The following is a 26605-nucleotide window of genomic DNA, read 5'->3' as shown; positions in this document are numbered from 1 at the left end:
GACACTTGCTCGGGCCGGGCCCGCCGGCCAGCCTGTGCCCGCCCACCAACTACGCCGCGTCTTCCTCCTCCTCCTCCTCTCTCTCTCTCTTCGGTTATAAGCAAGCTCACTCTCTCTTTCGCTGTCTGGCCGGCCGTCTCTCGCTCTCTCTCCTTCTCTCTCTCTAGACACTAAACAAAAAAGGGGGAAGAAAAGCTCACACCACCCAACACCATATAGTTACTCCCCTCTCCCCCCCTCCCCAGGAGCTTGCTAGCTGGAATAGCAGCAACATCAGCTCGCCACCACCGCAAATCCACCGCCGCCGACGCATCCCCGTCCTCCGCCGCCGACGCAGCAGCAGCAGCAGATAGAGCAGCTAGAGCAGAGGAGGCGCTCCGCCATGGGTGCGCCGGCGTACGGCGCCGTGCTCCTCTTCGCCCTCGCGCTGGCCGCGGGCGCCGCCGCCGCTGAGACGGCGCGGCCGGAGGAACCCACATTGCCCGCCGCTGCTGGCGGTGGTGGCGACGGGGTGGTGGTGGCGGCCGCGGCGGTCGTCAACGGGTCCGGGGCGGGGGTGAACTCCAACTCGGTGCTGGTGGCGCTGCTGGACTCGCACTACACGGAGCTGGCGGAGCTGGTGGAGAAGGCGCTGCTGCTGCAGACGCTGGAGGACGCCGTGGGCCGCCACAACGTCACCATCTTCGCGCCCCGCAACGAGGCGCTGGAGCGGGACCTCGACCCGGAGTTCAAGCGCTTCCTGCTCGAGCCCCGCAACCTCAAGTCGCTCCAGACGCTGCTCCTCTTCCACGTCCTCCCGGCGCGCCACCCGGCGGGCTCCTGGCCCGCGGCCTCCCACCCCACGCTCTCCGGCGAGGACGTCGAGCTCGCCGCCGGCGCCAACGGATCCATGCGCGTCGCCCACGCCGCCGTCACCCGCCCCGACGCCGTGCTCAGGCCCGACGGCGTCATCCACGGCATCGAGCGCCTCCTCGTCCCCCGCTCCGTGCAGGAGGACTTCAACCGCCGCCGCAGCCTCGCCGCGATCTCGGCCGTGCTCCCCACCGGCGCGCCCGAGGTAGACCCCAGGACGCACCGCCTCAAGAAGCCCGCGCCGCCGGTCCTCCCCGGCGCGCCCCCCGTGCTCCCCGTGTGGGACGCCATGGCCCCCGGCCCCTCCATCGCCCCCGCGCCCGCGCCCGGCCCGGGCAACGGGAAGCACCACTTCGACGGCCACAGCCAGGTCAAGGACTTCATCCAGACCCTGGTCCTCTACGGCGGGTACAACGAGCTGGCCGACATCCTCGTCAACCTCACCTCGCTGGCCACCGAGATGGGCCGGCTGGTGTCGGAGGGGTACGTGCTGACCGTGCTGGCGCCCAACGACGAGGCCATGGCGCGGCTGACCACGGACCAGCTGAGCGAGCCCGGGTCGCCGGAGAACATCCTGTACTACCACATGATCCCGGAGTACCAGACGGAGGAGAGCATGTACAACGCCGTCCGCCGGTTCGGCAAGGTGCGGTACGACACGCTGCGGCTGCCGCACAAGGTGGTGGCGCGGGAGGCGGACGGCTCCGTCAAGTTCGGGCAGGGCGAGGGCTCCGCCTACCTCTTCGACCCGGACATCTACACCGACGGCAGGATCTCGGTGCAGGGCATCGACGCCGTGCTGCTGCCGGAGGACGACAAGAAGCCGGCCACGCCGGTGTCCGCCCCGGACAGGAAGGCGCCCGCCGTCACCGGCTCCAGGAAGAGCAAGCTCCGGCGAGGTCAGTACCCCCAGATCTGAACCCCACTCCCCCCATTATTAAATTAGCATCATAACTAGCCTGCTTGGTACTGTACCGCCACATCATTGCCACCGAAAATTTACAGTCCACAACCTAGATTCTAGCGGTCAGTAGTAGATGAACCTGCCCCCATTGATTAACCTCAATGCTGGTTGCGCCGTTGACGGCGAGAATATTGCCGGTGAGGGTACCGGTGAGTGCGGCGCGGGTTAATCTATCGATTGGTTGGTGGTGAGCAATTAGGGTTCCGTCCTGCCGTCCTCTGCTCATGGCCCTGTCGGTGCCCTGCCCTGCCCATCATCATGTGCCATGTCATGTACCGCCCAAAACTGCAGAGGATTTCCCTTGGAGTTTTATATGCAGCCACAGATTAAATACTCCGGCGATTTTTATCACACTTGTGATGGCCAATTGGCCAGCCCATTGGAATTTTCATTGAGAAATCCATTGGCATCAACTCTGGAAACTTGGAGGGTAGTATTAGAAACCATTGGGGTAGAATAACTGAGCTGAACCTCACCACGCCTGTGGTGTGGTGTGTTGGTGGGTCACTGTCTTGTTCACCGTCTCCTGATTGATGCTGTTACTAGCTCTGCAAGCAAGCTTAGCTCAGATCTCTGGCCTGTGTCTTCTTCACGCCCTGAGCATGAGCAACAATTCATAGCTTTCCCAAAAGCAGCAGACCAAAGCCTGATGCTCAAGCCTTGGCCACTCACATCCTTGCTGTCTTAGCACAAGTTTGGTGTAATGGTAGGCCCAAATGGTCATGGAATGAGTGACCTGCAAGGGCCGAACCCGTGCGCCTTTCTGAGATTATTGACGCATGATTAAAATCCTGTACATGGAACCAATAATTTTAAGCGTGTATGTTAGGGAATAGGGATCAAAACTTAGCATAAATAATTCTTGTGTGGCATTGCTGCGAAGACCCTTAGGTACCAATGAAATGATTTGGGCCATTATTTGTAGACCCAGCCTCGGTTCATGTACATCATGCGTATTGCCTACAAATAGCATCCATTGTGAAATCAGATGACCGACTGTTTTGGACCTTTGGACACATTGGCTTGGACAAAACTTGGTGTGGAGTTTTAGTCCCACGATGATGAGTTATGGTTAAGTGAGCAAGAATATGCCATTCCTTGTGCCCACTCCTTTTCATAGACGGCCATGCTTCTTGATTTAGAAGATATCATGCACACCTCCCAATAACCTGTGAATCACGACCTCCTGTGATTTTCCCGCGATTTCGACATGAGAGGCCATTTCACCTTGCACACAAAATTATTCCTCCTCTTTCTTTCTAGTGCTAGGCTTTGAAGCTAGGTTACCTGCAGCCGTTGCCATGTCCCTAGCATAGACAAGATGTCAAAATATGCAAGTTCCTTTCGCGTGAAAATTGCATAGGCTGGCATCCGATGCTGATTTGATAGCGCGTCTGTTATATATATAAAAATAAACATAATCACTTTTGCGAATTGGCGTAATCAGACATCGATTCCCCAACTCCCGTACCCGTGCCACCGTCGGTGCAGCAGCACTGCTGTCGCTACGTGTGAACCACTCATTCCATGCTGTTAGCTCAGCAATCATATTATGCTTAACTCGTTCCAATTAAAAAACGGTGCAGGCAAGTTGTTGGAGGCAACGTGCAGAATGGCTGGCGTCTTCGGTCAGCGATCGCGATTAGCGAGCTGCCAGTAGAAGGAGAAGGATGGAAGGATTCGGAAGATTGATCTCATGATTGGTTGACACCGAAACACGGCCCGGAACGAGGTGACGGCGGGGCTCTGGCACCTGCTTTGTTTGGAGCCAGCCGTCCACGATATTGTTTGCTGTTCTTTTTTTTTGTTTATTACTATTATACTACTATGGAATAATTGGTGGGGAATGTAAAACCGGTGGTTGTTGGTGTGCCCAAGGAAGAAGAAAAAAGAATTGTTTATACTCGAAGGCTATGATCTTCTGTGTGTGTATAGGAACGTTTTTGTTTTGTTTTGTTGGTCATTCTTTGCGTCTGTTTGTTTCATTTTGTCTAACGGGGTTCTGGGGTGAAGAAGATATCGTTTGGATGGGTTAAAAGTTAAAAGTGTTGTAGGGAAAAAGGGTTTTGGTACAACTATACATATACATGCATAGCTTGATGATTCATGTTCTTCTCAAGATCCTGGTACATTCTTCCTTTGTGCTTATGATAATAAAATATAAGGTTGCGAACTGTGATTTGTCTCTTCCGTCCCGTCTTTCTCCTGGTGCGCACCATGTGCTTGCGTTGTTCATGTAGGAAGACAGCTGTGCGAATCAACCCACACAACAACGGACAAAAGGCAGGTGTATATGTGGAGTAAAAAACTATAGCTACTTGCTCCAACTAAGAGCATCCACAGTGTTTAGAGGCAAGTTTGCCTCTAAACCAAGCTGGGACCCGCTGAACTGCCTCTAAGCTTAGATGAATGCTTCGCAGTGTACTGTCTCTACTATAATTTTTAAGCTAGACCCAGAGCTGAATAAAACACAGTGTTTTTATAGCAACCAGCCCATCTATTCCTATGACTGGCAAGTACGTAGTAGGGACACCTGAATGTGTTTTTCAGCCCAAAGTGTTGGAGAGGGACGCTAAGATTAGATGCATCTCTTAAGGATTTTTGCTTAGAGACTGAGGTGCGCAGTGTATAGAGGCAGCCTCTATAGGCTTAGAGGCAAGTATAGAGGCGACAAATGCTCACAGTGTGGATGCCCTAAGGGCAACTCTAAACCGATCTCCTAAAAATGGAGGAGTAAAATGGCGGAGTAAACCTTAGTGGAGTAAATTTACTCCACTAAGTGTGGGCCGTTTCTAACTGATCCCCTAAACTTAGTGGAGTAATCTTTTTTCCCATTTTCATCACATATTCAGCCACCGAAACACATTTCTTTGCTTTTTTATTTCATTCAACGATGTTGGAGTACATAATTCACTAATTCTTCGCCACGAGATCAAGGCCAAGGAAAACAAGAACCATAATTAGACATTTGAGAAGATATCCAATTTCCCTGACTGCTTCCATTAGTTGGATTAATATCTTTTTTATGTCTTCATTGTTGATCTGTGGATTCTTGAGCTTCAACACTTCTTTCTTCTTCGACTATAAAGAAGTAGACGTTGCTTCTTTAGTAATCTCATCACTAATCTCCTCTCTGGTCTCATCTTCAGCCTTAATTCTAGCAACGAGTGCACGAACATCTATCAATTTTCGTGCTATCAATAGATCGATGTATTCTTCTTCTCAATACCAAAATTTGCATCCATCCTACACACATAGATGAGCAAACAAGCACATCGATGAGTGTCGGAGTAAATGACCACGGGTAGCCTAGCCGGCTCCCCCTGACCCTTCTGAAAAAATTACGAGCCGATCCGGCCCTCAAGAATCCAATACGTGGGTCCGCCTTCCCCTTGCCGGCTGTCTCCCAGGCCGACTATCGGAAGGCGGCCCGGCTTTAGCCCTCATGAAGAAAGCCGCGGGAGGGCCGACTCCAAGAAGCCGGCCGCAAGAAGCCGACTCCCACAAAGCGGTCAAGATCGTACCCTCGAAGTCTGCATCCACATAACGACGATGTGACGGGGCGTGGCTACAGTAAAGCCTGCCACCCCCGAATCCCGGAGCACGCCTGGCACAGTGCGCCGTACGGGGTGGCCATGACCCGTCCGGCGCGACACTGTTGCCATGTTGACCCTGATGCCACCCACGACGGGCTGTCAGCGCGGCCCACGGGCGATGGGCCCCTTCAGGCAGAGAGACACCCGAAGGCGGTCAGGCCTCCCCCAGTCGGCCCAAGACGGGGCCGGCTCCCCACAGCCGACTTGCTTCCTCCCTCGAAGGAGATGCCCCATCAAGGGGACAAGACGAGGCGTGGCTACAGCGATCGCCCGCCGGGCGGCGGCACTGTAGCCACGCTTACCTCGGCGAAGCCCTCGTCACCAGGTTTGAAGCAACAGTGACCAGCCACCGACAAGGCCCTTGACAGTGGGGCCTGCCTGTCGACCAAGGAACCGGCAGCCGGCGGGACCCACTAGCCGGCGGGCCCCAGCAGCCGGCGCAGAAGCCGGCGAGTGTAGACACAGACGGCTAGGGCCCACGCCCAGCCGGATTACCATTGTACCCCGGGGGTGGGCCTATATAAACCCCCCGGGGCACCCATGCAAAGGGTGGATCTGAGCTAATTTTAGACACCACATAGAGAGGAGAGGAGAGCTAGCCGTGCCCTTCTTGTTCTCGCCAAACAGCTCGAGGAGCATCTTGTAGCCACTCGTTGATCTAGTGATCATGCGGAGACCCCGCAGAGCAGCAGTAGGGGTGTTATCTCCTCGGAGAGCCCTGAAGCTGGGTAAGATTCGCCGGCGTGCATGTCTTCGCCTCATCCCGCTTCCAGGCACCGACGACGTCTTACTGGCTCCCACAATGATAAGCCACCCGTTAGCATATGTCGCACCTACCACCCGACATTTGGCGCCCACCGTGGGGCCAGGTGCACCGTCGTCCGGAGACCTGTTCTGGACGGGAACCCTCTTCCTCCCCAGCGAGCGTAGCCAGCCCGGCACGCCCGATGGCGCTTGCCACGACGCGCTGCAAGGCGTCGCCAACGTCTGCGCAGCGAGCGGCCTTGCCGATCTCCTTGACGAGACCCTCATCTCCGACGAGCCCGCCTCCGACGCGGGCACCGACCGCCTCGTCAACCTCCTCGGCCAGCTCCACGTCTCCGGCGAGCCTGCTGTGGACTTGGAGTCTGTTGGCTCCACCGATCCGATGCCTGTCGACTCCGACACGGCCTCGCTCGACGCTTTCCACACCGACGTCGCGATCTACAACGACCCTCTTCCCCGGGCCGATGGCTGCGACGGCGCCACCACCAAGGTGATGGTCATCGGCCACGGCGGCGCTTCTGGCGAGAACGCCCTCGAAGCCCCGCATGCAGCGGTCCACGACTTGTCCATCCCCCTCCCGGCCGATGCCGACGCCGAAGCACTGGAGGCTCCGCCTCGCCCTCCTCGCGGAGGGGCGGAAGTTGGCTTCCATGAGACGCCTCACCGAGGCCCACCAGCGCGAAGCCGACCGCGCCGCCTTTGGCACGCCGCCCCCAGGTGGGCCAAGCCGAGCCGGCGTTGTCAGACAGCGCGGCGCTGCCCTCGCCGACACGCTAGGAGTCGACCGCCCAGTCTACGCCACTCCACTCGAGAACCTGTGCGCCGCCCAGGCGGCCGTAGACGAGCTAGATGGACTGGGGGCCGAAGAACTCCCCCACATGACCAGACGCATCCAGCAACTAATCGATGCAGCCGCACGGCGGCACGAAGCCGACGCCCGAGCGGAAAGCCCTCCCTCGCGCCGAGAGCACGGCGCGACGTCCCGGACGCCGACTGCGGGTAAAACCCATGCACGACACGAGAAGGAGCCGGCCGCCAGCCGAAGCCGAACCCGGACCTCCATCGAGCGAGACGCAGAAGGCCGTCCCCGGGCCGTGGAGTGGCGGGGCGACCCGCCTCCGCCTCCACCTCGCGGGGAGAGATATCCCACCCCACCGCCTGTCGCGCATCCGACTCTCAGCGGCCGACTAGGTCACCGCGAAGGAGTCGGCGAGAACGACGCCCGCCATCGGATCGACCGCCTAGCGCGATCCCTGGCGCTAGAAGAAGAAGATGATGTCGGCCCGCCTTGCTTCGGCCCCCGCATCCGCGACGAGCCTTTCCCCAAAGGGTTCTCACTCCCAAGAGACATGCCCAAGTACAACGGCTCCGTGAAGTCGGAAGATTGGTTGATCGACTACTCCACAGCGGTTCGCATAGCAAACGGCAACAGGCGCGTTGCCGTGAAGTACGTGCCCCTCATGCTGCAAGGCACGACGCGGACCTGGCTCAATAGCCTCAGGCCGTACAGCATCAACAGCTGGCTAGACTTCACAGAAGCCTTCGTCCGCAACTTCACCAGCACCTACAAGCGGGCTCCCAAGCCCAGACAGCTCTCCTTGTGCGTACAAGGCCCCGCCGAATCCACCCGCGACTACCTCACGCGTTGGGCCGAGCTCCGCAACTCTTGCGAAGGGGTGCACGAGGTGCAAGCCATAGACTACTTCACTGCCGGGTGCCGAGAAGGCACCCTCCTCAAGCACAAGCTCCTCTGCGACGAGCCGACTATCCTCGACGAGCTTCTGGTCATAGAGGACAAGTACGCCACCGCCGACTCCTCAATGAAGACCGAACTTCGGGTAGACGCGTCCGGGAAGGTACTCAACCTGGCGCCCAAGACGCCGGTTGGGGACTCCGGCCGACGCCCGTACCAGAACGACCACAAGCGCAAGGGCCCCGCGCCGCTCTCCACCAGTCGGCAGGTGGCCACAGTCGAAGACGAGTGGCCCGAAGGGCGGCCCGCACCCAAGAAGCAGAAGGGCGGCAGGACGGCTTGGCAGCTGGCCTTCTCCTACGAGCAAACTCTCGACGCCCCGTGCAAGTTCCACAGCGGCACGAAGCCGTCCAACCACACAACCCGGAAGTGCCACTGGCTGACCCGAATCTCCAAAGGCGAAGGGCTCGCGCCGCCTCCGCCTGCTGGTCCGCCGCCTCCGGCTCCGCAGCTGCCGACCGCTCGGCCAGCAGTCGGAGCTGTGCACGATGAGTTCCCTGACGAGCATGCCGCCTATGTCGTCTTTACAAGCCAGCCCGAAGGCCGGCGTAGCAGACACCGAGAGCACCAGGAAGTCAACGTGGTCGCTACCAACCCCGCCGAGCACATGCACTGGTCAGAAAGCCTATCAGCTGGAGCCGGGCCGACCACCCAGAGGTGATGCCATCTCCCGGCTCTTATGCGTTGGTTTTGGATGCCACCCTTGCAACGGACAGATGCGCCGCCCGTTTCTCCCGCGGGCTGGTAGGCGGCGGGAGCAGCATCGACATCCTGTACCGTGACACCCTAGAGAAGCTGAACGTCAATACGAAGCAACTCATGCCTACTCGGACTGTGTTCCATGGCATTGTACCTGGCTGTCCTGCGCCCCCATTGGCAAGATCAAGATTGATGTTCTCTTCGGGGACAAGGATCATTTCCGTCGAGAAGCGATCTGGTTTGAAGTGGTGGACCTGGAGAGCCCCTACCATGCATTGCTTGGCCGTCCTGCCTTGGCCAGGTTCATGGTTGTTCCCCACTATGCTTACCTCAAGATGAAGATGCCGAGCGCCAAGGGCATCATCACCATAGCCGGCGATTACAAGAAATCTTCCGAGTGCGCTGCAGCCAGCAGCCGGCTGGCCGAGTCCCTTGTGATTGTCGAAGAAAAGAAGATGTTGGACCGAGTCATGGCCATGGCCGGCAAACACCCGGCCCTGCCCCCCTATCCCAAGGAGTGTGATGCCCAAGGATCTTTCCAGCCGGCCAAGGAGACGAAGAAGATACCTCTTGACCCCGAGCACCCAGAAAGGTTTGCCGCCATCGGGGCAAACCTAAACAGCAAATAGGAAGGCGAGCTCGCCGACTTCCTCCGTGAGAATCGGGATATCTTTGCATGGACCCCTAAGGACATGCCGGGTGTTCCGAAGGAATTCGCCGAGCACAAGCTACACGTCCGAGAAGGTGCAAAACCAGTCAAACAACCCCTCCGCCGACTGTCGGAGGAGAAAAGAAGGATTGTGGGAGAGGAGATAGCCCGGCTTCTGGCAGCCGACTTCATTATGGAGGTTTTCTTTCCAGAGTGGCTCGCCAACCCGGTCCTCGTGCTAAAGAAGAACAACAAGTGGCGCATGTGCATAGACTACACGAGCCTCAACAAGGCCTGCCCCAAAGATCCCTTTGCCCTGCCAAGGATTGATCAAGTGATAGACTCCATGGCCGGATGCGAGCTGTTGAGTTTCTTGGATGCTTACTCAGGATACCACCAAATAAAGCTAGATCCGGCTGACCGCCTGAAGACCGCCTTCATCACGCCATTCGGAGCTTTCTGCTACCTGACTATGACATTCGGCTTAAGAAATGTCGGTGCCACTTTTCAGCGTTGCATGCAGAAGTGCCTCCTCAAGCAGCTCGGCAGAAATGCCCACGTCTACGTAGACGACATTGTGGTGAAGACGGAGAAGCGCGACACCTTGCTGGAGGACCTCAAGGAAACATTTGAGAACCTGTGCCGGTTCCAGATCAAGCTCAACCCCGAGAATGCGCGTTCGGAGTGCCAGCCGGCCAGCTCCTAGGCTTCCTGGTCTCCGAACGCGGCATCGAATGCAACCCAGTAAAGATTAAGGCCATTGAGAGAATGGCGATTCCCACCAAACTTCGAGACGTCCAGAAGTTCGCCGGGTGCTTGGCCTCCCTGAACCGCTTCATCAGCCGGCTCGGAGAGAAAGCCCTCCCCCTCCTCATGAAGAAGACCACTCACTTCGAGTGGAACGACCAAGCCGACCAAGCTTTTCACGAGCTGAAGAAGATGCTGGCCACGCCGCCTGTCCTGGCGGCGCCGACTGAGAAAGAGCCCATGCTCCTCTACATTGCTGCAACCAGCTGGGTGGTCAGCACCGTCATCGTAGTCCAGCGCCCAGAAGAGGGCCGAGCCCAGCCGGTCCAGAGGCCGGTGTACTATTTGAGCGAGGTGCTGTCTACCTCGAAGCAGAACTACCCGCACTACCAGAAGATGTGCTATGGCGTGTACTTCGCCGCCAAGAAGCTGAAGCCCTACTTCCAAGAGCACCCCATCACGGTCGTATGCACCGCCCCGCTTGCCGAGATCATAGGCAGCTGGGATGCATCCGGCCGGGTGGCGAAATGGGCCATCGAGCTGCCCCCCTACACGATCTTCTACTAGCCTCGCACCGCCATCAAGTCCCAAGCATTGGCCGACTTCCTCGTCGACTGGGCCGAGACCCAGTACCTACCGCCAGCTCCCGACTCCACTCATTGGCGCATGCACTTCGATGGGTCCAAGATGCGCACCGGCTTGGGAGCCGGCGTCATCCTCACCTCTCCCAAAGGCGACAAGCTCAGATACATGTTGCAAATTCACTTTGCCGCCTCCAACAACGTGGCCGAGTACGAGGCGCTCATACACGGGCTCCGGCTTGCCAAAGAGCTCGGCATACACCGGATCCTATGTTACGGCGACTCGGACTTGGTAGTCCAGCAATCATCCGGTGAATGGGACGCCAAGGACGCAAATATGGCAAGCTACCGCTTCCTCGTTCAGCAGATCAGCGGGTACTTTCAAGGATGCGAGTTCCTCCACGTACCGCGAGCCGACAATGAGCCAGCTGATACCCTGGCTCGAATAGGCTCCACTCGGCAAGCAATACCAACCGGTGTCTCTCTGCAATGCCTCCTCAAGCCGTCTATCAAGCCGTCTCCAGAGTCCGATTCCATCTTCGTGCCGCCTGACCCCGACACGGCCAGGTCCGGCTCGAAGAACCAAGCAGGTGACCCGGGGACTTCGATAGTCGGCCCGGGGACGTCAGTAGGCGGCTCGGGGATTTCCGTAGTTACGCCCGACCCGGGGACTGCCACACCCGGCTCGGGGACTGCGGTAGTCGGCCCGGGGACTGCACCAACACAACAGGCGGTGGCTGACTCCAGCATTTCACCACCCAGCCCGCCCGCCCTGGTCGCAGTAGCCGTGTTGGCAATAGAAGAAGTCGCAGCTCCATCATGGGCTCAGTCCATCCTCAACTTCCTAATAAACCAAGATCTGCCGGCTGACGAAACAGAGGCAAGACAAATCCAACGCCGAGCCGGAGCATACACAATCGTCAACAGAGAGCTCGTCAGGCGCAGTGTCACTAGAGTCTTCCAGCGATGCGTCGAGCAAGAGAAGGGCATTGCAATCCTCAGAGACATCCACCAAGGAGAATGCGGCCACCATGCGGCCTCAAGATCACTCGTCGCCAAAGCTTTCCGCCATGGGTTCTTTTGGCCGACTGCTTTGGATGACGCCAAGGAGTTAGTTAAACATTGCAAAGGGTGCCAAGTCTTCAGCTCCAAGCAACACATGCCGGCTTCGGCACTCAAGACCATTCTCCTCACTTGGCCCTTCGCCGTTTGGGGACTGGACATGGTGGGCCCATTCAAGACGGCGCGCGGCGGCATGACACATCTACTTGTCGCCGTGGACAAATTCACCAAATGGATTGAGGAAAAGCCAATCAAGAAGCTGAATGGGCCGACTGCCGTGACATTCATCGCAGATATAACAACTCGCTATGGCGTGCCACACAGCATCATCACCGACAACGACACGAATTTCGCCAAGGGAGCATTGGCACGTTTCTGCGCGACGCAGGGCATCCGGTTGGACTTAGCGTCCGTTGCCCACCCGTAGTCAAACGGCCAAGTCGAGCGAGCCAACGACCTCATCCTTTCCGGCATCAAGCCCCGACTGGTCGTACCACTGGAACGTTCGGCCGGCTGTTGGCTCGATGAGCTGCTGGCCGTCCTCTGGAGTCTGCGCACTACCCCAAATAAGTCAACCAGCTTCACTCCTTTCTTCCTCGTGTATGGTGCCGAGGCGGTCATCCCAACTGACATCGAGTTCGACTCGCCTCGGGTAACCATGTACACAGAGGCGGAGGCCAAGGAAGCACAAGAAGACAGCGTCGACCTGCTGGAAGAAGGCCGGCTGTTAGCCCTCAGCCGGTCCGCCATCTACCAGCAGGGCTTGCGCCGCTACCACAGCCGGAAGGTCAGACCAAGATCTTTCCAAGAAGGCGACCTCGTGCTCCGGCTGATCCAGCGAACAGCCGGCCAGCACAAGCTCTCGGCCCCTTGGGAAGGCCCCTTTGTCATCAGCAGAGCGCTGGGAAATGACTCCTACTACCTGATCGACGCACAGAAGCCGAAGGCACGAAAGAGAGACGACTCCGGCAAAGAGTCGGAACGACCATGGAACGCCAACCTCCTCCGAAGATTTTACAGTTGAAATGCAGTATGTATCACGCTAACTTTTGTACTAAGTGCGAGACAATAGGCCCCCCGAGGAGAGCTCGGGGACTGCCATCTTTTATCTATAAATGAAGAATATCATGCTTATGATCATGTCATTACATTCACTTTTTTCGTCCGGCACCGGGTTCGACTAGTCGGCCCGGGGACTGGCCGCCTTGAGTTATATTAGAAGTCCTACCCGCGGTCAGACAAGTAGTGTGCCGGCACCCAAGCCTTCTCTTGCCAAAAGTCGCAGTTCGAAGAACCGGCTGTCCGGCTGGCAAGAGTTAAAGGCAGGAAAGGACGCCCACACGAAAAATGGCTAGGGACTAACGGACTAATATAACAAAAGCTGGTTTTTCTCCCACCACCGACCGACTACCAGCGTAGCCGGCCGGCCGGCTTCCATTCACCTCGCTCCAATCTAAGAAAGCTCGATTACTTGCCTTCCCCCCCCCCAAAATATAGCCGAGTTCTTCCCTAGCCACAGGCTGCAGAGCAGCTACCGGTTGGGAAGGCAGCAGCCAGGGGAAGGCGGCAAAGGAAACAGCCTAAAGATAAAAAGCATACGGGAATGGAAGCCAAACACACACACATGATCATATTTACACAAAAGGCCTTCGAAAGGCCAGCATTCAACATAGTTTGAATACACCCCCAGTGGGTGGAACTGCGCAAATTTAATAAAAATTGTTCAGAGAGTAACAAGCAGGAAAAGCAAGGACGGCAGATTAAGCCAAGGGAGAGACTGGCGAGTCGGGCAGGTCGGTAGAGACGGCAGTGCTGGCTGGAGGAGTGGCCGGCTGGCGAACCTCGGCATGATCACCACCTCCCGCAGAGGGCGCGCTAGCACGCGCCTCGTTGCTGGAGGCACGGTCAGGCTGGGGCTGGCTGGCCGCTTCACCGGCCGGCTCGACGTCTTCGCCTTCCTCTCCTTCGTCGTCTTCACCTTCATCGCTGGAAGCGATCTCCTCCGTCGAGTCCTCACCCGCTGCCGGGTCCAGCCCGAACCATTCCTCCGGCTGGGCAGCGCCGTCGTCATTTATCTCAGGAGCAAAGACGCTGATGTCAGTGCACTCGGCGATCGTCGAGGCACACTGAGCGATAGCCGGCCGCACCTCCTCCATCTTCTCGTCGGCCTCCAGCCGCCAGGTGCGCAGCTGGTCCAGATTCAGCCCGGGATACCAGGCTCGGACGAACTCTAGCGCCCGCCCAGCTCCAAGCCGGGCCGCCGATGCCTTCCGGGCCTCGAAGCGGCCAACCGCAACCTCCGGCCGATGCCTTCCAGGTGCGGGGAATCGCTTCGCCTGGCCAGAGGGTGGCCAACACCTGCGCCCCGGCGCGCTGGAGGCGGCGGAGCATGCGGTGAGCCGGCTGCAGCCGGGCTTGGACCGCCAAGAGTTGCTCCTCAAGCGTCCGGCTCGCGTCCGGCGCGATTTCAGCCCCCGCCTACCGGCGCGCCTCGCGGTGGGCCTCAATGGTCTGGGTGGCAAAGACGGAGTAGCCGGGGAAGTAGTCTGCACAAAGAACAAAAAGCAGCACAAGTCAGAACACAAATCAGGGGGCAAGGGGCAAGCAAGTAGTGAGGAAGGCGGCTTACCATCGATCAGATCCTCAACCCGGCTGAAGCCCTCGCTCAGCGCTTGTTTTGCCTCAGCCCAGCCCGCCGCTTCGGTCTCGAACTCAGCTTTGAGGGCGTCCTTGCTGTCCCGCGCCTTCTTCAGGGCCGCCTTGTGGCTCTCCTCCTGGTCGGCCAACTTCTTGGCCAGGTAGTCACGCTCCAGGACCAAGGCGTTGTACTCGGCTTCCTTGGCGCGAAGGGCGGCCTGGGCCCCGCTGAGCTGCCCCCTCAAGTCGGCATTGGCTCATGCAAGCATGAAGACAAAGGAAAAATCAATAAGGAAGAAGTCGTCAGGAAAGATCCGACCCGACTGCTCAGCAGTCGGCCCGAATCTCGGGGACTACACCCAGTGGGTGCGCTGATGCGCCCCCACAGGAGATGAACGAGACAAAGCACGCACTCCGGCTGTTGATCAGGTCCTCGGTTTTCTGGCCCAGCTCCTGAGCCTGGGAGTTGAAGGCAGCAGCGCGGAGGTTATGGTATTCCTGGAAGATAATACAAGATGCAAGAATAAGATAGCTGTCAGGACCTAGTAAGCTCCAAGCCGCCTGCTCAGCAGCCGACTCGGAACTCGGGGACTACACCCAGTGGGTGCGCTGACGCGCCCCCACGGAAGAAATCAAAAAAGCAAAACAACCAAGGCCAGAAGGCTCACCCGGATGACGGCCCGCGTCGTGAGGAACTCTTGGGTATATCGCTGCAGCGAAGCGGCCTGGGCTTGAAGCCGGTTCCGGACCTCCTGGGCCACCGTGTTTAGCTTGGCCGTCCCCCCGCTGGGCGTCCACTCGGACGTGCTGGCGCTGGCCACCTCCAGGGCCTCCGCCGTCTGGCTGGCGCCCGCAGCTCGGTGCGGCTCCGGCGCGGAGGTAGCTCCCTCTGCGCACCGGCGAAATGCCGGCTGCACCTCGAGGCCGGCCCCTGCCTCCGGCTCGCCCCCGGCCGGCTGCTCTGGCGCCGCGACTGGTTGGCCGCTTTGGCCCGCTCCAGTCGGCGCCATCTGCGGCGCCTCCTCCACGAAGACCACGTGGTCCTCCCTCCTCTCCATCACCGGCGGGTCTTGGTCGACCTCCTCCGACGGGGGCACGGGGATGTCGGGGGCCACGGCGCGGAGGGGAACGACGAGCTGCGGAGGCTGGTTGTGCGAGGCCTCTGCCTCCGTCTCCGCGACTGCCGCCTCTGCCCGGGCCTTGGCCGCCGCGTTGGCCTGCTCCTTCGCCGCCTGGGCGGTCCTTTGCTCCGCCACCTCCCGCTCCTCCCGCGCCTCCCGTGCGTTCCGCTCCGTGGCCTCCATGAGGTCGGCGCGGGGATCCACGCGGCGGGAGCCTGAGGACCCTCCAGTCGGCCCGACTACGGAGCCGCCAGGACCTCGCTCAAGGGAAAGCGGTGCCCTGCCCGGCGAGCAAAGAAAGGTTTAGAAGAGCCTCAATCGAAGAGGACAAAAAAATACAAGACGTTTGACGACTTACGCCGAGATCGCCTGCAGCTGTCTCACCGCCTTGCGGAAGCGGGCTGCCTTCACGGCCGCCTCATCCTGCTTGGTCGCCGCCGTGGAACCCTTGGATTTCTTCGGCCGGCTGCCGAAGTAGGTCGACCCGGCCCGGTGTTTCTGCGCGCCGCCACGGGCAGCCGGCGCGGCAGACGGGCCCGCGCCTTGATGATCAAGCGCCGGCTGGCGGTGCGGGGCGGCTTCGACCTCGTCATCGTCCGCCCAGTCCTCGAGGCCGGCCCCGAGCCCCGCGCCTCCTGCCTCGTCGCCTTCCCCCACGATGGCATCTTCCATGGCGGCCGCTCCCAGGTCTGGATCATCGACGTCGTCCATCTGCGGTCGGGGAGGAACTGGCGCTCTACCCCTGCGGCCCCGGCCGTCAGCGGAAGAAGAGGGTTCTGCTGAGGGCAAACCAATTGATCAGAAGTCGGCCATCATGAGGCCGACTACGAAAAGGAAGAAAAGAAGAAAAACTTACGGCAGGCGGAGGGTTGGCGCGAGAATACGGCCCCTTGCCGTAGCGCCAATCCTCGGCGAGCTTGCAGTTGGAGATGTAGTTCACCATGTAAGACACCTCGGCATGAGGCATCTCCCTGGTGCTCAGCCGGCACGGGTCGAAGCGGCCGCTCATCTGGCAAATCATGTGAGGCCGGCCTTGGAGCGGAAGTACTCGGCGCTCCACGAAGGCGGCCACCAGGTCGGCTTCGGTCAGGCCCTCCGACTGGATCATCATCCGGAGCCGGGAGACGGCCGCGTTCCCGGCCTGAGACAACGACCTGGCCCGGTAGCTCCACGAGGGTTGCCTCCCAGCCGGCGGGCCGGCTACGTAAGCCGGCAGGTTGACGAAGTCGCCTTGCTGGGCGACGTTCTTCACGTAAAAATAGGACTTCTGCCAGAGCTTCACCGACTGGATCAGTAGGATGGGCGGGAACGGATTGTTCTCGCCCGTCCGCCTCATGGCAATGAAGGCTCCGCAGGGGGCGGGCACGCCCGCGACAACGGTGCCGAGCTTGCTCTGGAAGAATTCTCCACAGAGCTCGAGAGTGGGGAGAACCCCAAGAAAGCCCTCGCACAGGGTGACGAAAGCCGACAGCAGCATCACCGCGTTGGGCGTGAGGTGATGCGGCTGGAGGTGGTAAAATTCAAGAAAAGCGCGAAGGAATCCGCTCGCTGGGAGGCCGAAGCCGCGCAGGCAGTGCGAGCGGAAGATTACCCGCTCGCCCTCCTCCGGTGCCGGCGAAATCTCCCTCGCCGGCGCACGACGAACCCGCACGTAGTTCTCGCCCGGCAGACGCCGCGTCCGGCGGAGGAACTCAACGTGGTCCTCGTGGACGTTGGAGCCATCCCACGAGCTCGACAACGCCATGGGAGCGACGCGGCGAGGAACCAGGCGACGCGACGGCGGAGACGTGCACGACCCCGCCACGGCGGGACCGAAGGAACCGAGAGGTCCGACGGCGGAGCGGCGCGGCAATGGGTCGCTGCGGCGGCGAAGGAAAGAAGAAGGAAGGTGAGAAGGGGCGGAGCGAGGGAGAGCGTGCGAGCCTCTGCCGCTCCCTCTCCTTCCCCTACTTATAGACCCGCGCGGCGGAGCCGAGGAGGCGTGGTGTGGGGGAACGTGGGATCAACTGCGCCCACTCCCCCACGTCCCGCGATTATTGACGGCGTAATAAAACCGCCGCGGGAAGGCGAGCGGTCCGTTGTGGGCCGCAGAAGATCCGCGCTCGGGCCGAGGCCTAGGAGTGGCGGGCTCGGGCCTGCGGCGGCGTCCCATCGCGCTCGTGCGTTGGCAGGTTTTCCTTGCCACGTGGCCCGCGGGATGGCGCGTGGTCAGCTCGCAGGCCGACCCACGTTCCCGCCTACAAGAAACGGAGCTTTCCGAAGATGGCGCGCATAAGCAAAGCCGGCTCCTCAAGATAGGAAGCTGACCAAGCTTCTCGTCCCTTTGTCAGCCTCGAAACTCGATCAGCTTCGGGGACTACTGTCGGAGTAAATGACCACGGGTAGCCTAGCTGGCTCCCCTTGGCCCTTCTGAAAAAATTACGAGCCGATCCGGCCCTCAAGAATCCAAGACGTGGGGCCGCCTTCCCCTTGCTGGCTTTCTCCCAGGCCGACTATCGGAAGGCGGCCCGACTTTAGCCCTCATGAAGAAAGCCGCGGGAGGGCCGGCTCCAAGAAGCCGGCCGCAAGAAGCCGACTCCCACAAAGCGGTCAATATCGTACCCTCGAAGTCTGCATCCACATAACGGCGATGTGACGGGTCGTGGCTACAGTAAAGCCTGCCACCCCCGAATCCCGGAGCACGCCTGGCACAGTGCGCCGTACGGGGTGGCCATGACCCGTCCGGCGCGGCACTGTTGCCATGTTGACCCTGACGCCACCCACGACGAGCTGTCAGCGCGGCCCACGGGCGGTGGGCCCCTTCAGGCAGAGATACACCCGAAGGCGGCCAGGCCTCCCCCAGTCGGCCCAAGACAGGGCCGGCTCCCCACAGCCGGCTTGCTTCCTCCCTCGAAGGAGACGCCCCATTAAGGGGACAAGACGAGGCGTGGCTACAGCGATCGACCGCCGGGCGGCGGCACTGTAGCCACGCTTACCTCGGCGAAGCCCTCGTCACCAGGTTTGAAGCAACAGTGACCAGCCACCGACAAGGCCCTTGACAGTGGGGCATGCCTGTCGACCAAGGAACCGGCAGCCGGCGGGACCCACTAGCCGGCGGGCCCCAGCAGCCAGCGCAGAAGCCGGCGAGTGTAGACACAGACAGCTAGGGCCCACGCCCAGCCGGATTACCATTGTACCTCCGGGGGGTGGGCCTATATAAACCCCCCGGGGCACCCATGCAAAGGGTGGATCTGAGCTAGTTTTAGACACCACATAGAGAGGAGAGGAGAGCTAGCCTTGCCCTTCTTCTTCTTCTCGCCAAACAGCTCGAGGAGCATCTTGTAGCCACTCATTGATCTAGTGATCATGCGGAGACCCCGCAGAGCAGCAGTAGGGGTGTTATCTCCTCGGAGAGCCCTGAAGCTGGGTAAGATTCGCCGGCGTGCATGTCTTCGCCTCATCCCGCTTCCAGGCACCGGCGACGTCTTATTGGCTCCCACAATGATAAGCCACCCGTTGGCATATGTCGCACCTACCACCCGACAATGAGCTACTGAAATTGTGTCGAATCCGATGAACTACCGAATCAAACCTAGCACATACCCCATCATTTGTGCACTTGAGAACACCCATCCGGGGTGTTGCGGCATGGTAGAAACCCAGCGCACCACCTTTCACGTGCAGTCGTCGCACGATATGACCGGCATCAGCAAGTCGGCGAGTCGCTGCGCCAGCGCCGAGCCCGGGAGATGGACGGGCATGTATTTGCCGGCGAATCTTCAACGAGAGAGATTTGAGTGGCTACAGGAGGAACCGGTACCTGCATGTGGCCCGGAGGCGTCGCCGTGGTTATGCGGTCTGCTTCCCGGCCAATCCATGGCTAGGCGCAGCCTCCGGCGGCCAGAGTCGCCAAATCTGGCGGCGACGGCAACAGCCGCAGATCCACCGCTTTTTCGCCGGCCATGGGACGAGGCGGCGCAAATCCGAGCGGTAGGGGACAGCGGCGGAGCCTACTGAGCGTCCCTGGCGGGCGCCGGCGAGGGGTGGGAGGGGCGGCGCGGGAGGGGAGGAGGGGGGCAGTGGAGGAGAGACGCGGCTTTTACCCAACCGCCGCGTGGCGGAGAAAATATAAGAAGATTTTAAGGGAGAGGAGTAAAATTTTACTCCCTTACGGCAGATAAGGGATTAAATAGGTGCCGGTTAGAGGAGTAAAACCATATTTTTAGTCCTCTAACCAATTATAAGGGATCGATTAGAGTTACCCTAAGTAGCATTTAAGCAAATCCAAGGAATGTGGATGTGATTTGACTTTGCTTGATGCTGCTCCTATCCTATGGTCAATGTCTCGGTGGCTGGCAGACACCTGAGATGAGGTTGCTAATGAGTCAGTTGGCGCAACAGCACAACGTAGCGTATGCTTATGACGCGCAGGGCCATCGCAATGTGTGAATCGAGGTTTGATCTCTCTCAGTAAACGAACGGAGTTGGAGCAGTAGTAGTTACTACAATAGCACAGGTAGGCCCCAAACAAAGATGGCGGTAGGAATTGCACAGCTTGAGCATCGATTGATCTGGCCGTGTGTGTTTTGGCAGAAGCATCTATCATCTATGGCTGTGATCAGTGGACGGACCACCGGTTTGTGTCCGGGACAAAGATGTCAGGGAACGCAACATATCTCGAGCAAAGCGACAGGTGCCCGAGTGAGTCCTACGCGCGCTGCACCTGGGCCGTGCTGGTGCTCGTGAGTGGGGTCGACACACGGACGGACACGACGGATGTCCCCTTCACGTGCCCGCTGTCTGGTTTCTGCGGCTCACCGCCGTTGGGTTGTCCTGGCTCCCTGAGCCCCTCCTCCTCCTGCGCCGCTGATCGAGCAGCGGTTGGCGGCGACGGCCATCTCCCCTGTAATTTTATTTTATTTGTTACCGTGGCTTGTTTGTCGGCCAGCTAGCTTGCGCAGTCGCCCGTGAAAGGCACCTGGAAGTAGTGGTACGTACGTGTAGCAATCAACACACGCAACGGCAAGCACGAATCGCTCGTCGGTGGAAGGTGAACCGAGGGCCGAACCCCGGGCTGTGGAGTGTGTTGTTGGTGGAAATGGCGTGGGCTTGAGGAGCCGAACGTGCTCCCCTCACCTGCCTCTGCCTGCCTGGATCGCGACGCGGGTACGCAACCCGGCCTACTGACGGCAGGTGCACCTGAGGATGGGTGCGCCGCCGTGATGCGGTGTGGCAGCATCAGTGCCGTGCCGTGCGCCGCGGCGGGGGCGAGATTTTTTTTTTTGAGAAATCACCGGGAAAGGAGTCCCTCCATCTGAATATATTACTCAAAGTGGCCATTATGCCAAGAGAATGATTTAATTTATTGAAAAAACCGGATCAAAAACCTGAACAAGCTGATCCACTTTATAAGGAAAACCAGACCGAAAATCGTACAAGTAATAAGGTTACAAAAGGACGAGAAGAACAGGATGCCAAGATAAGGCAGGACCTAGCTAGCAGAAGGACCAACACCACAAAAAACACAAGTAGACGTGGGGTGTCGTCGAAGGATCACAATACCAAGACTTTGCGAGCAACCTAACGCATCGCACCGACGTGCATACCGAACCTACGGCGCAACGCAGGAGCAACTACAACCAACAAATGCCAAGCACGAACCTTGACTGGGAGCTCCGCCAGTAAAATTCAGAACGATTAGCAAGTTGGGGAGGCTTCTTGTGCCGTCACCGAGCAAAAATGAACCGGGACAATACCAAAAGCACGAAGCTCGCTGCAACACAATAGTAGCCATGGGAGGGGTCTTGAGCCTGTACAACAACAGGGACGACACAAAGGCACCGCCGGTGAACCCCTACAACACACCGCCAACAACAGACAGACGGGGTAGAGATGGCCGTTCCATAGCATGGAGCAGTGACGTTGCCAGACCCCCAACACACAACACCGTCGACCCCAAGCCAGTCGCACCACCACCACCGACATCCCCACCACTAGTAGTTACGCAACAAAACAACCTAGCCAACTTCTCGATGATGCCTTCAAGAAAAGATGTGACACACGTTGCGTCGCCATCATCGGTTCCAGGTAAACCCGAAAACAGAGTTTCCTCCGAAGTTGAGCATCGGGTGGTGAAATCAACATTCCGACGACGCCTTCAAGAAGGTTAGTGGCGCCCAGGGGCATCACCGTCGTCGGCTCTGAGCAGAGCATGGCTTTCACCGAGTTGAGCACACACACTATGAACAAATTATTCGAGATAGACTGCGCACCTGCACCACCATGAAGCATTGGGCCATTGCAGCCCCGATGCCACACATAATCAAGATTTTTTTAGGCAACTTCATTATTTGGTTTTTTGGGGGTCTACATTATTTTTTTATTAGCGATCTACAGTATTTGGTTGTCTTTTTTAAGGGGTTAAACCAATCTTTATTACTCAAAAATCACATATTGTGGAATACAAAAAGAATCATGGAAACGTCAAGCCAGACATGACGCCCTTGATCAAGAGAGTGTGAAAACTTGGCTAACTTATCTGCATCTCTATTTGCTTCCCTACCTTCAAAAGTAAACTCCAGTATTTGGTTGTCTTGCTGGAATTGAACCGCACAGGGCTGTGGCACAAACCAGGCCGGCCGAAGCGGCGCTTCTCCTAACCTTTTTTTAGAGAGGCGCTGGGAGCTCCTATACGGCGCTTCAAGCGCCCATTCGGGGAACTAGCGCTCACGCCGCCATGAACATGGGCCAGCCCAGTGCGGGTGCTTGCTCGCTCGGCACGTCACTCGTTCGCTAGTGACTCGTCAATCATTGACTTTTGGAAGAAAAAACAGAAATATATGAATAAAAAAATTAAAAATCATGAATTCAAAAATATTCATGGATTTTGAAAAAGTTCACAAACTTCAAAAGGTTCATCAATTTGAGAAAAACACAGGTTTTTCAAAAAAGTTCATCGAATTTGGAAAAAAACATTCATATATAAAAAAATCTTCGGATTTGAAAAAAAACAAATTTGAATAAAATTCATCAATTTTTTTTAAAAAAGTTCATGAAAATTTGAAAAAAATCATCGGTTTCAAAAAAATTTCATCAAAAATGAAAAAATTCATCAAAAAATGAAAAAAGTTCAACAATTTGAAAATAAGTTCATCAAATTTTCAAAAAAGTTCATTAGTTTGAAAAGGTTCACGAATTTGAAATGTTTTCATATAAGGAAGAAGAAAAACAAAAAAAGGAAAACAGAAAATGAAAACGTGAAAAAGAAGAAACGATGGGGAAAATGTAATTTATTACACTGGGCTAAGTGGCAGAGTGTTTAGTGTAGTGTACCACGATGCAAGAGGTCTCTGGTTCGATTCATTGCACGGGTGCACTTTTTTGCGTTTTGAAAAAACAGATAATAAAAGGGGAGATGGGCCGACCCAGTGTGGAGGGGCTGTCTGCGCCCGTTTGCAAAAAGCATACTAACGGGCGGCTAAAGCGCCAAATAGAAACACCAGAGGCACTTCTCCTAACATTTTTTTGAGACAAAGGCGCTTCTCCTAACTAGACCACAGCGAGACCCCCTAACCAGCGCCTTTTGCACTAGTTAGGAGAAGCATCGCTCATGCAGTTGCCCCGGTTGGGCTGCCCATTAAAAGCAACTCATATCGATCGATTGCTCCATCGATGATATGTCTTCAACGTATTTGTAATTTTTAATTATTTTATAATATTATATTGTCGATCTTGTATGCTTTATAAAAAAATTTATATCATTTTTTGGAACTAATCTATTAACCTAGTGTCCAATACGAGTTCAGATTTCATTTATAGTGCATGGCGCTCCCGGGGGTAGACCCGCCCTGTTGCCTTGTGAGCAACAGGTGCACCCCCCCCCCCCCCGGGGTGTGTCCAGTGCAAAAAATTCTTAAATGTTCCATAAAAAATCATGTTAAAATTTTAGGACATTCTGAGCACTTTCATTTCTGGGTCAATTTTTATTGCATGAATAATTCAGAAAACAAGATAATCATGGCATTTTACTTTATTAAACTATACATAATAGAGTAAACTAGGATAATAGAAAGTTGTGCTTATGGAATTCATCGACCACATGCCCCTCAAAAAAGAATCCATTAATAAGTTTGATCATGTCTTATTAACAAACTATTTTCGAGTAATATGAAACCGAATAACTTTTGTATAGCACTAGGTTACCTCGACCGGGATATACATTGTCCCAACAATAAGACTTTGATAATTCTTTTCGATAACCAGAAGAGGGTATTCAAAACCTCCAATAGTAATTGTCATAACCTTTTCAATAGAATTGATACTATTCACTTTGTTTTGTTTCTTCCGAAAATATATTGTATGCTCTTTATTGTTGACATGGAAAGTTACCTTACTTTTGTTGCAATAATTACATCCCCTGCATTATTCGAAAAGGGTCTACCAAGTTTAATCGACATGTTGTCATCCTCGGGCATATCAAGAATAACAAAGTCTGTTAAGATAGTAACCTAGTGCTATAAAACTTTTAAGAGTATCTTTAAGAGTATTTCTACTACTGCTATTAGAATTATTTGATTCTCCATTATTACTAGGAAAAGGAAGTCTATGAGCATATTCATTGTTTTTCCAATTGGGATAATAGCTGTTGCGAGCAATAAAATTCACATCACTAGTTTCTTCATTAGTGACAGCATTAAAGTTTACCTCTTCTTTACCTTTCACGATGGAGATGGGTTCATCAAGCTTGGCTGTCAACTCCGCATTGTTTTCTTCAATTGCATTCACCCTCTTGGTGGTGGTTCTTTCAACATGCCATTGGGCATGGTTTTCTTGCATATCATCAAGTAGTTTCTTGACATCATCTATGGGCTTTCCCATGATTGTTCCTCCTGCAGCTTAATACGTCCATTTTGCATCATGTTTACCTACTATTATTTATAATGTTTTATGCATAATAATGCTTTTTGGAGTAATTCTAATGCCTTTTCTCCCATAATACGCAAGGTTCACACAAGGAGGGAGAATACCGGCAGCTGGAATTCCTGGAAAAGCTACGTCAGGCTACCTATTCTGCACAACTCCAAATGAGCTGAAACTTCACAGAGAATTTTTATGGAATATATAAGAATTATTGGAGCAAATAACTACCGGAGGGGGCCCACCAGGTGGACACAACCCACCTGGGTTGTGCCCTCCTCGGTGCACCTCCGGTGCCCCTCTTCTGGTATATAAGTCATTTTGACCTAGAAAAAAAAATAAGGAGAGGACTTTCAGGATGAAGCGCCGCCATCTTGAGGCGGAACTTGGGCATGAGCACTTTTGCCCTCTGGCGGAGGGATTCCGCCGGGGGAACTTCCCTCCTAGAGGGAGAAATCATCGTCATCATCATCACCAACAACTCTTCCATCTTGGGGAGAGCAATCTCCATCAACATCTTCAACAACACCATCTCCTCTCAAACCCTAGTTCATCTCTTGTGTTCAATCTTTGTACTAGAACCTTAGATTGGTACTTGTGGGTGACTAGTAGTGTTGATTACATCTTGTAGTTGATTACAATATGGTTTATTTGGTGGAAGATTATATGTTCAGATCCATTATGCCATTTAATACCCCTCTGATCTTGAGCATGATTATCATTTGTGAGTAGTTACTTTTGTTCTTGAGGTCACGGGAGAGATCTTATTGCAAGTAATCATGTGAATTTGATATGTGTTTGATATTTTGATGGTATGTATGTTGGGATTCCCTTAGTGGTGTCATGTGAACGTCGACTACATGGAACCTCACCATATTTGGGCCTAAGGGAATGCATTATGGAGTAGTTATTAGATGATGGGTTGCGAGAGTGACAGAAGCTTAAACCCTAATTTATGCGCTACTTCGCAAGGGACTGATTTGGATCCAAAAGTTTAATGCTATGGTTAGATTTGATCTTAATACTTTTCTCGTAGTTGCGGATGCTTGCGAGGGGGTTAATCATAAGTAGGAGGTTAGTTCAAGTAAGAACAACACCTAAGCACCAGTCCACCCACATATCAAATTATCAAAGTAGCGAACACAAATCAAACCAACATGATGAAAATGACTAGATGAAATTCCCGTGTACCCTCAAGAATGCTTTGCTTATCATAAGAGACCGTTTTGGACTGTCCTTTGCCTCAAAGGATTGGGCTACCTTGCTGCACATTTGTTACCCTTATCGTTACTTGCTCGTTAAAAATTATCTTGCTATCAAACTACTCGTTAGTTATAATTTCAGTGCCTGCAAAGAATACCTTTCTGAAAACTACTTGTCATTTCCTTCTGCTCCTCGTTGGGTTCGACACTCTTACTTATAGAAAGGACTATGATCACCTATACTTATGGGTCATCAAGGCTCTTTTCTGGCGCCGTTACCGAGGAGTGAAGCGCTCTTGGTAAGTAGAAATCGGTAAGGAAAAATTATTACTACGTGCAGAAATTTATTGTCACTTGTTACTATGGAGAACAATCCTTTGAGGGGTTTGTTCGGGGTATCTTCACCTCGACCGGAACCACAATTAGTTGCCACTCAACCTACTGCACCTACTGAAAATATTGGTTATGAAATTCCTTCGGGTATGATAGAACAACTGCTAGCTAATCCTTATGCAGGAGATGGAATCGAACATCCTAATATGCACTTGATATATGTGGATGAAATTTGTGGATTATTTAAGCTTGTAGGTTTACTCGGAGATGAATCTAAGAAGAAGGTTTTCCCTATATCTTTGAAGGGAAAAGCACTGGCATGGTATAGGCTATGCGATGATATTGGATCTTGGAAGTAGAATCGATTGAAATTGGAATTTCACCAAAAACATTGTCCTATGCATCTAGTTCATTATGATCGGAATTATATATATAATTTTTGGCCTCGTGAAGGAGAAAGTATCTCTATAGCTTGGGGGGCTTAAGTCAATGTTATATTCATGCCGCAATCATGAGCTCTCAAGAGAAATTATCATTCAGAATTTTTATGCTCGGCTTTCTTGTGATGATCAATCCATGCTTGATACTTTTTGTATTAGTTCCTTTATGAAGAAGACTATTGAATTAAGGTGGGATCTTTTAGAAAGAATTAAACGCAACTCTGAAGATTGGGAACTCGATGAAGGTAAAGAGTCAGGTATTAGGCTTAAGTATGATTGTGCTAAATCTTTTATGAGTACCGATGCATT

The 26605-nt window shown here is 55.2% G+C and overlaps 1 protein-coding gene across 1 annotated transcript; it reads left to right on the top strand.

Moving 5' to 3' along the window:
- Positions 1–115: 115 nt before the first annotated feature.
- LOC125510887 (fasciclin-like arabinogalactan protein 16) lies at positions 116–3779 on the top strand. Its single transcript, XM_048676170.1, has 2 exons — positions 116–1751; positions 3403–3779. Exons 1-2 carry the CDS (start codon positions 383–385, stop codon positions 3474–3476), a joined length of 1443 nt encoding a protein of 480 aa, XP_048532127.1. The 5' UTR covers positions 116–382; the 3' UTR covers positions 3477–3779.
- Positions 3780–26605: the final 22826 nt, after the last annotated feature.

Source organism: Triticum urartu, chromosome 5 (genome assembly GCF_003073215.2).
Source record: "Triticum urartu cultivar G1812 chromosome 5, Tu2.1, whole genome shotgun sequence".
NCBI classification, from domain to species: domain Eukaryota; kingdom Viridiplantae; phylum Streptophyta; class Magnoliopsida; order Poales; family Poaceae; genus Triticum; species Triticum urartu.
The sequence above is the reverse complement of the archived record's forward strand: the minus strand, read 5'-3'. Positions and strand labels throughout refer to the sequence as shown.

Excerpts from the sequence above, each read along its gene's own strand:
- LOC125510887 (XM_048676170.1), top strand. The coding sequence starts at position 383 with ATGGGTGCGCCGGCGTACGGCGCCGTGCTCCTCTTCGCCCTCGCGCTG. Across the intron at positions 1,752-3,402 it reads GAAGAGCAAGCTCCGGCGAG|GCAAGTTGTTGGAGGCAACG; the intron begins GTCAGTACCCCC and ends AAAACGGTGCAG.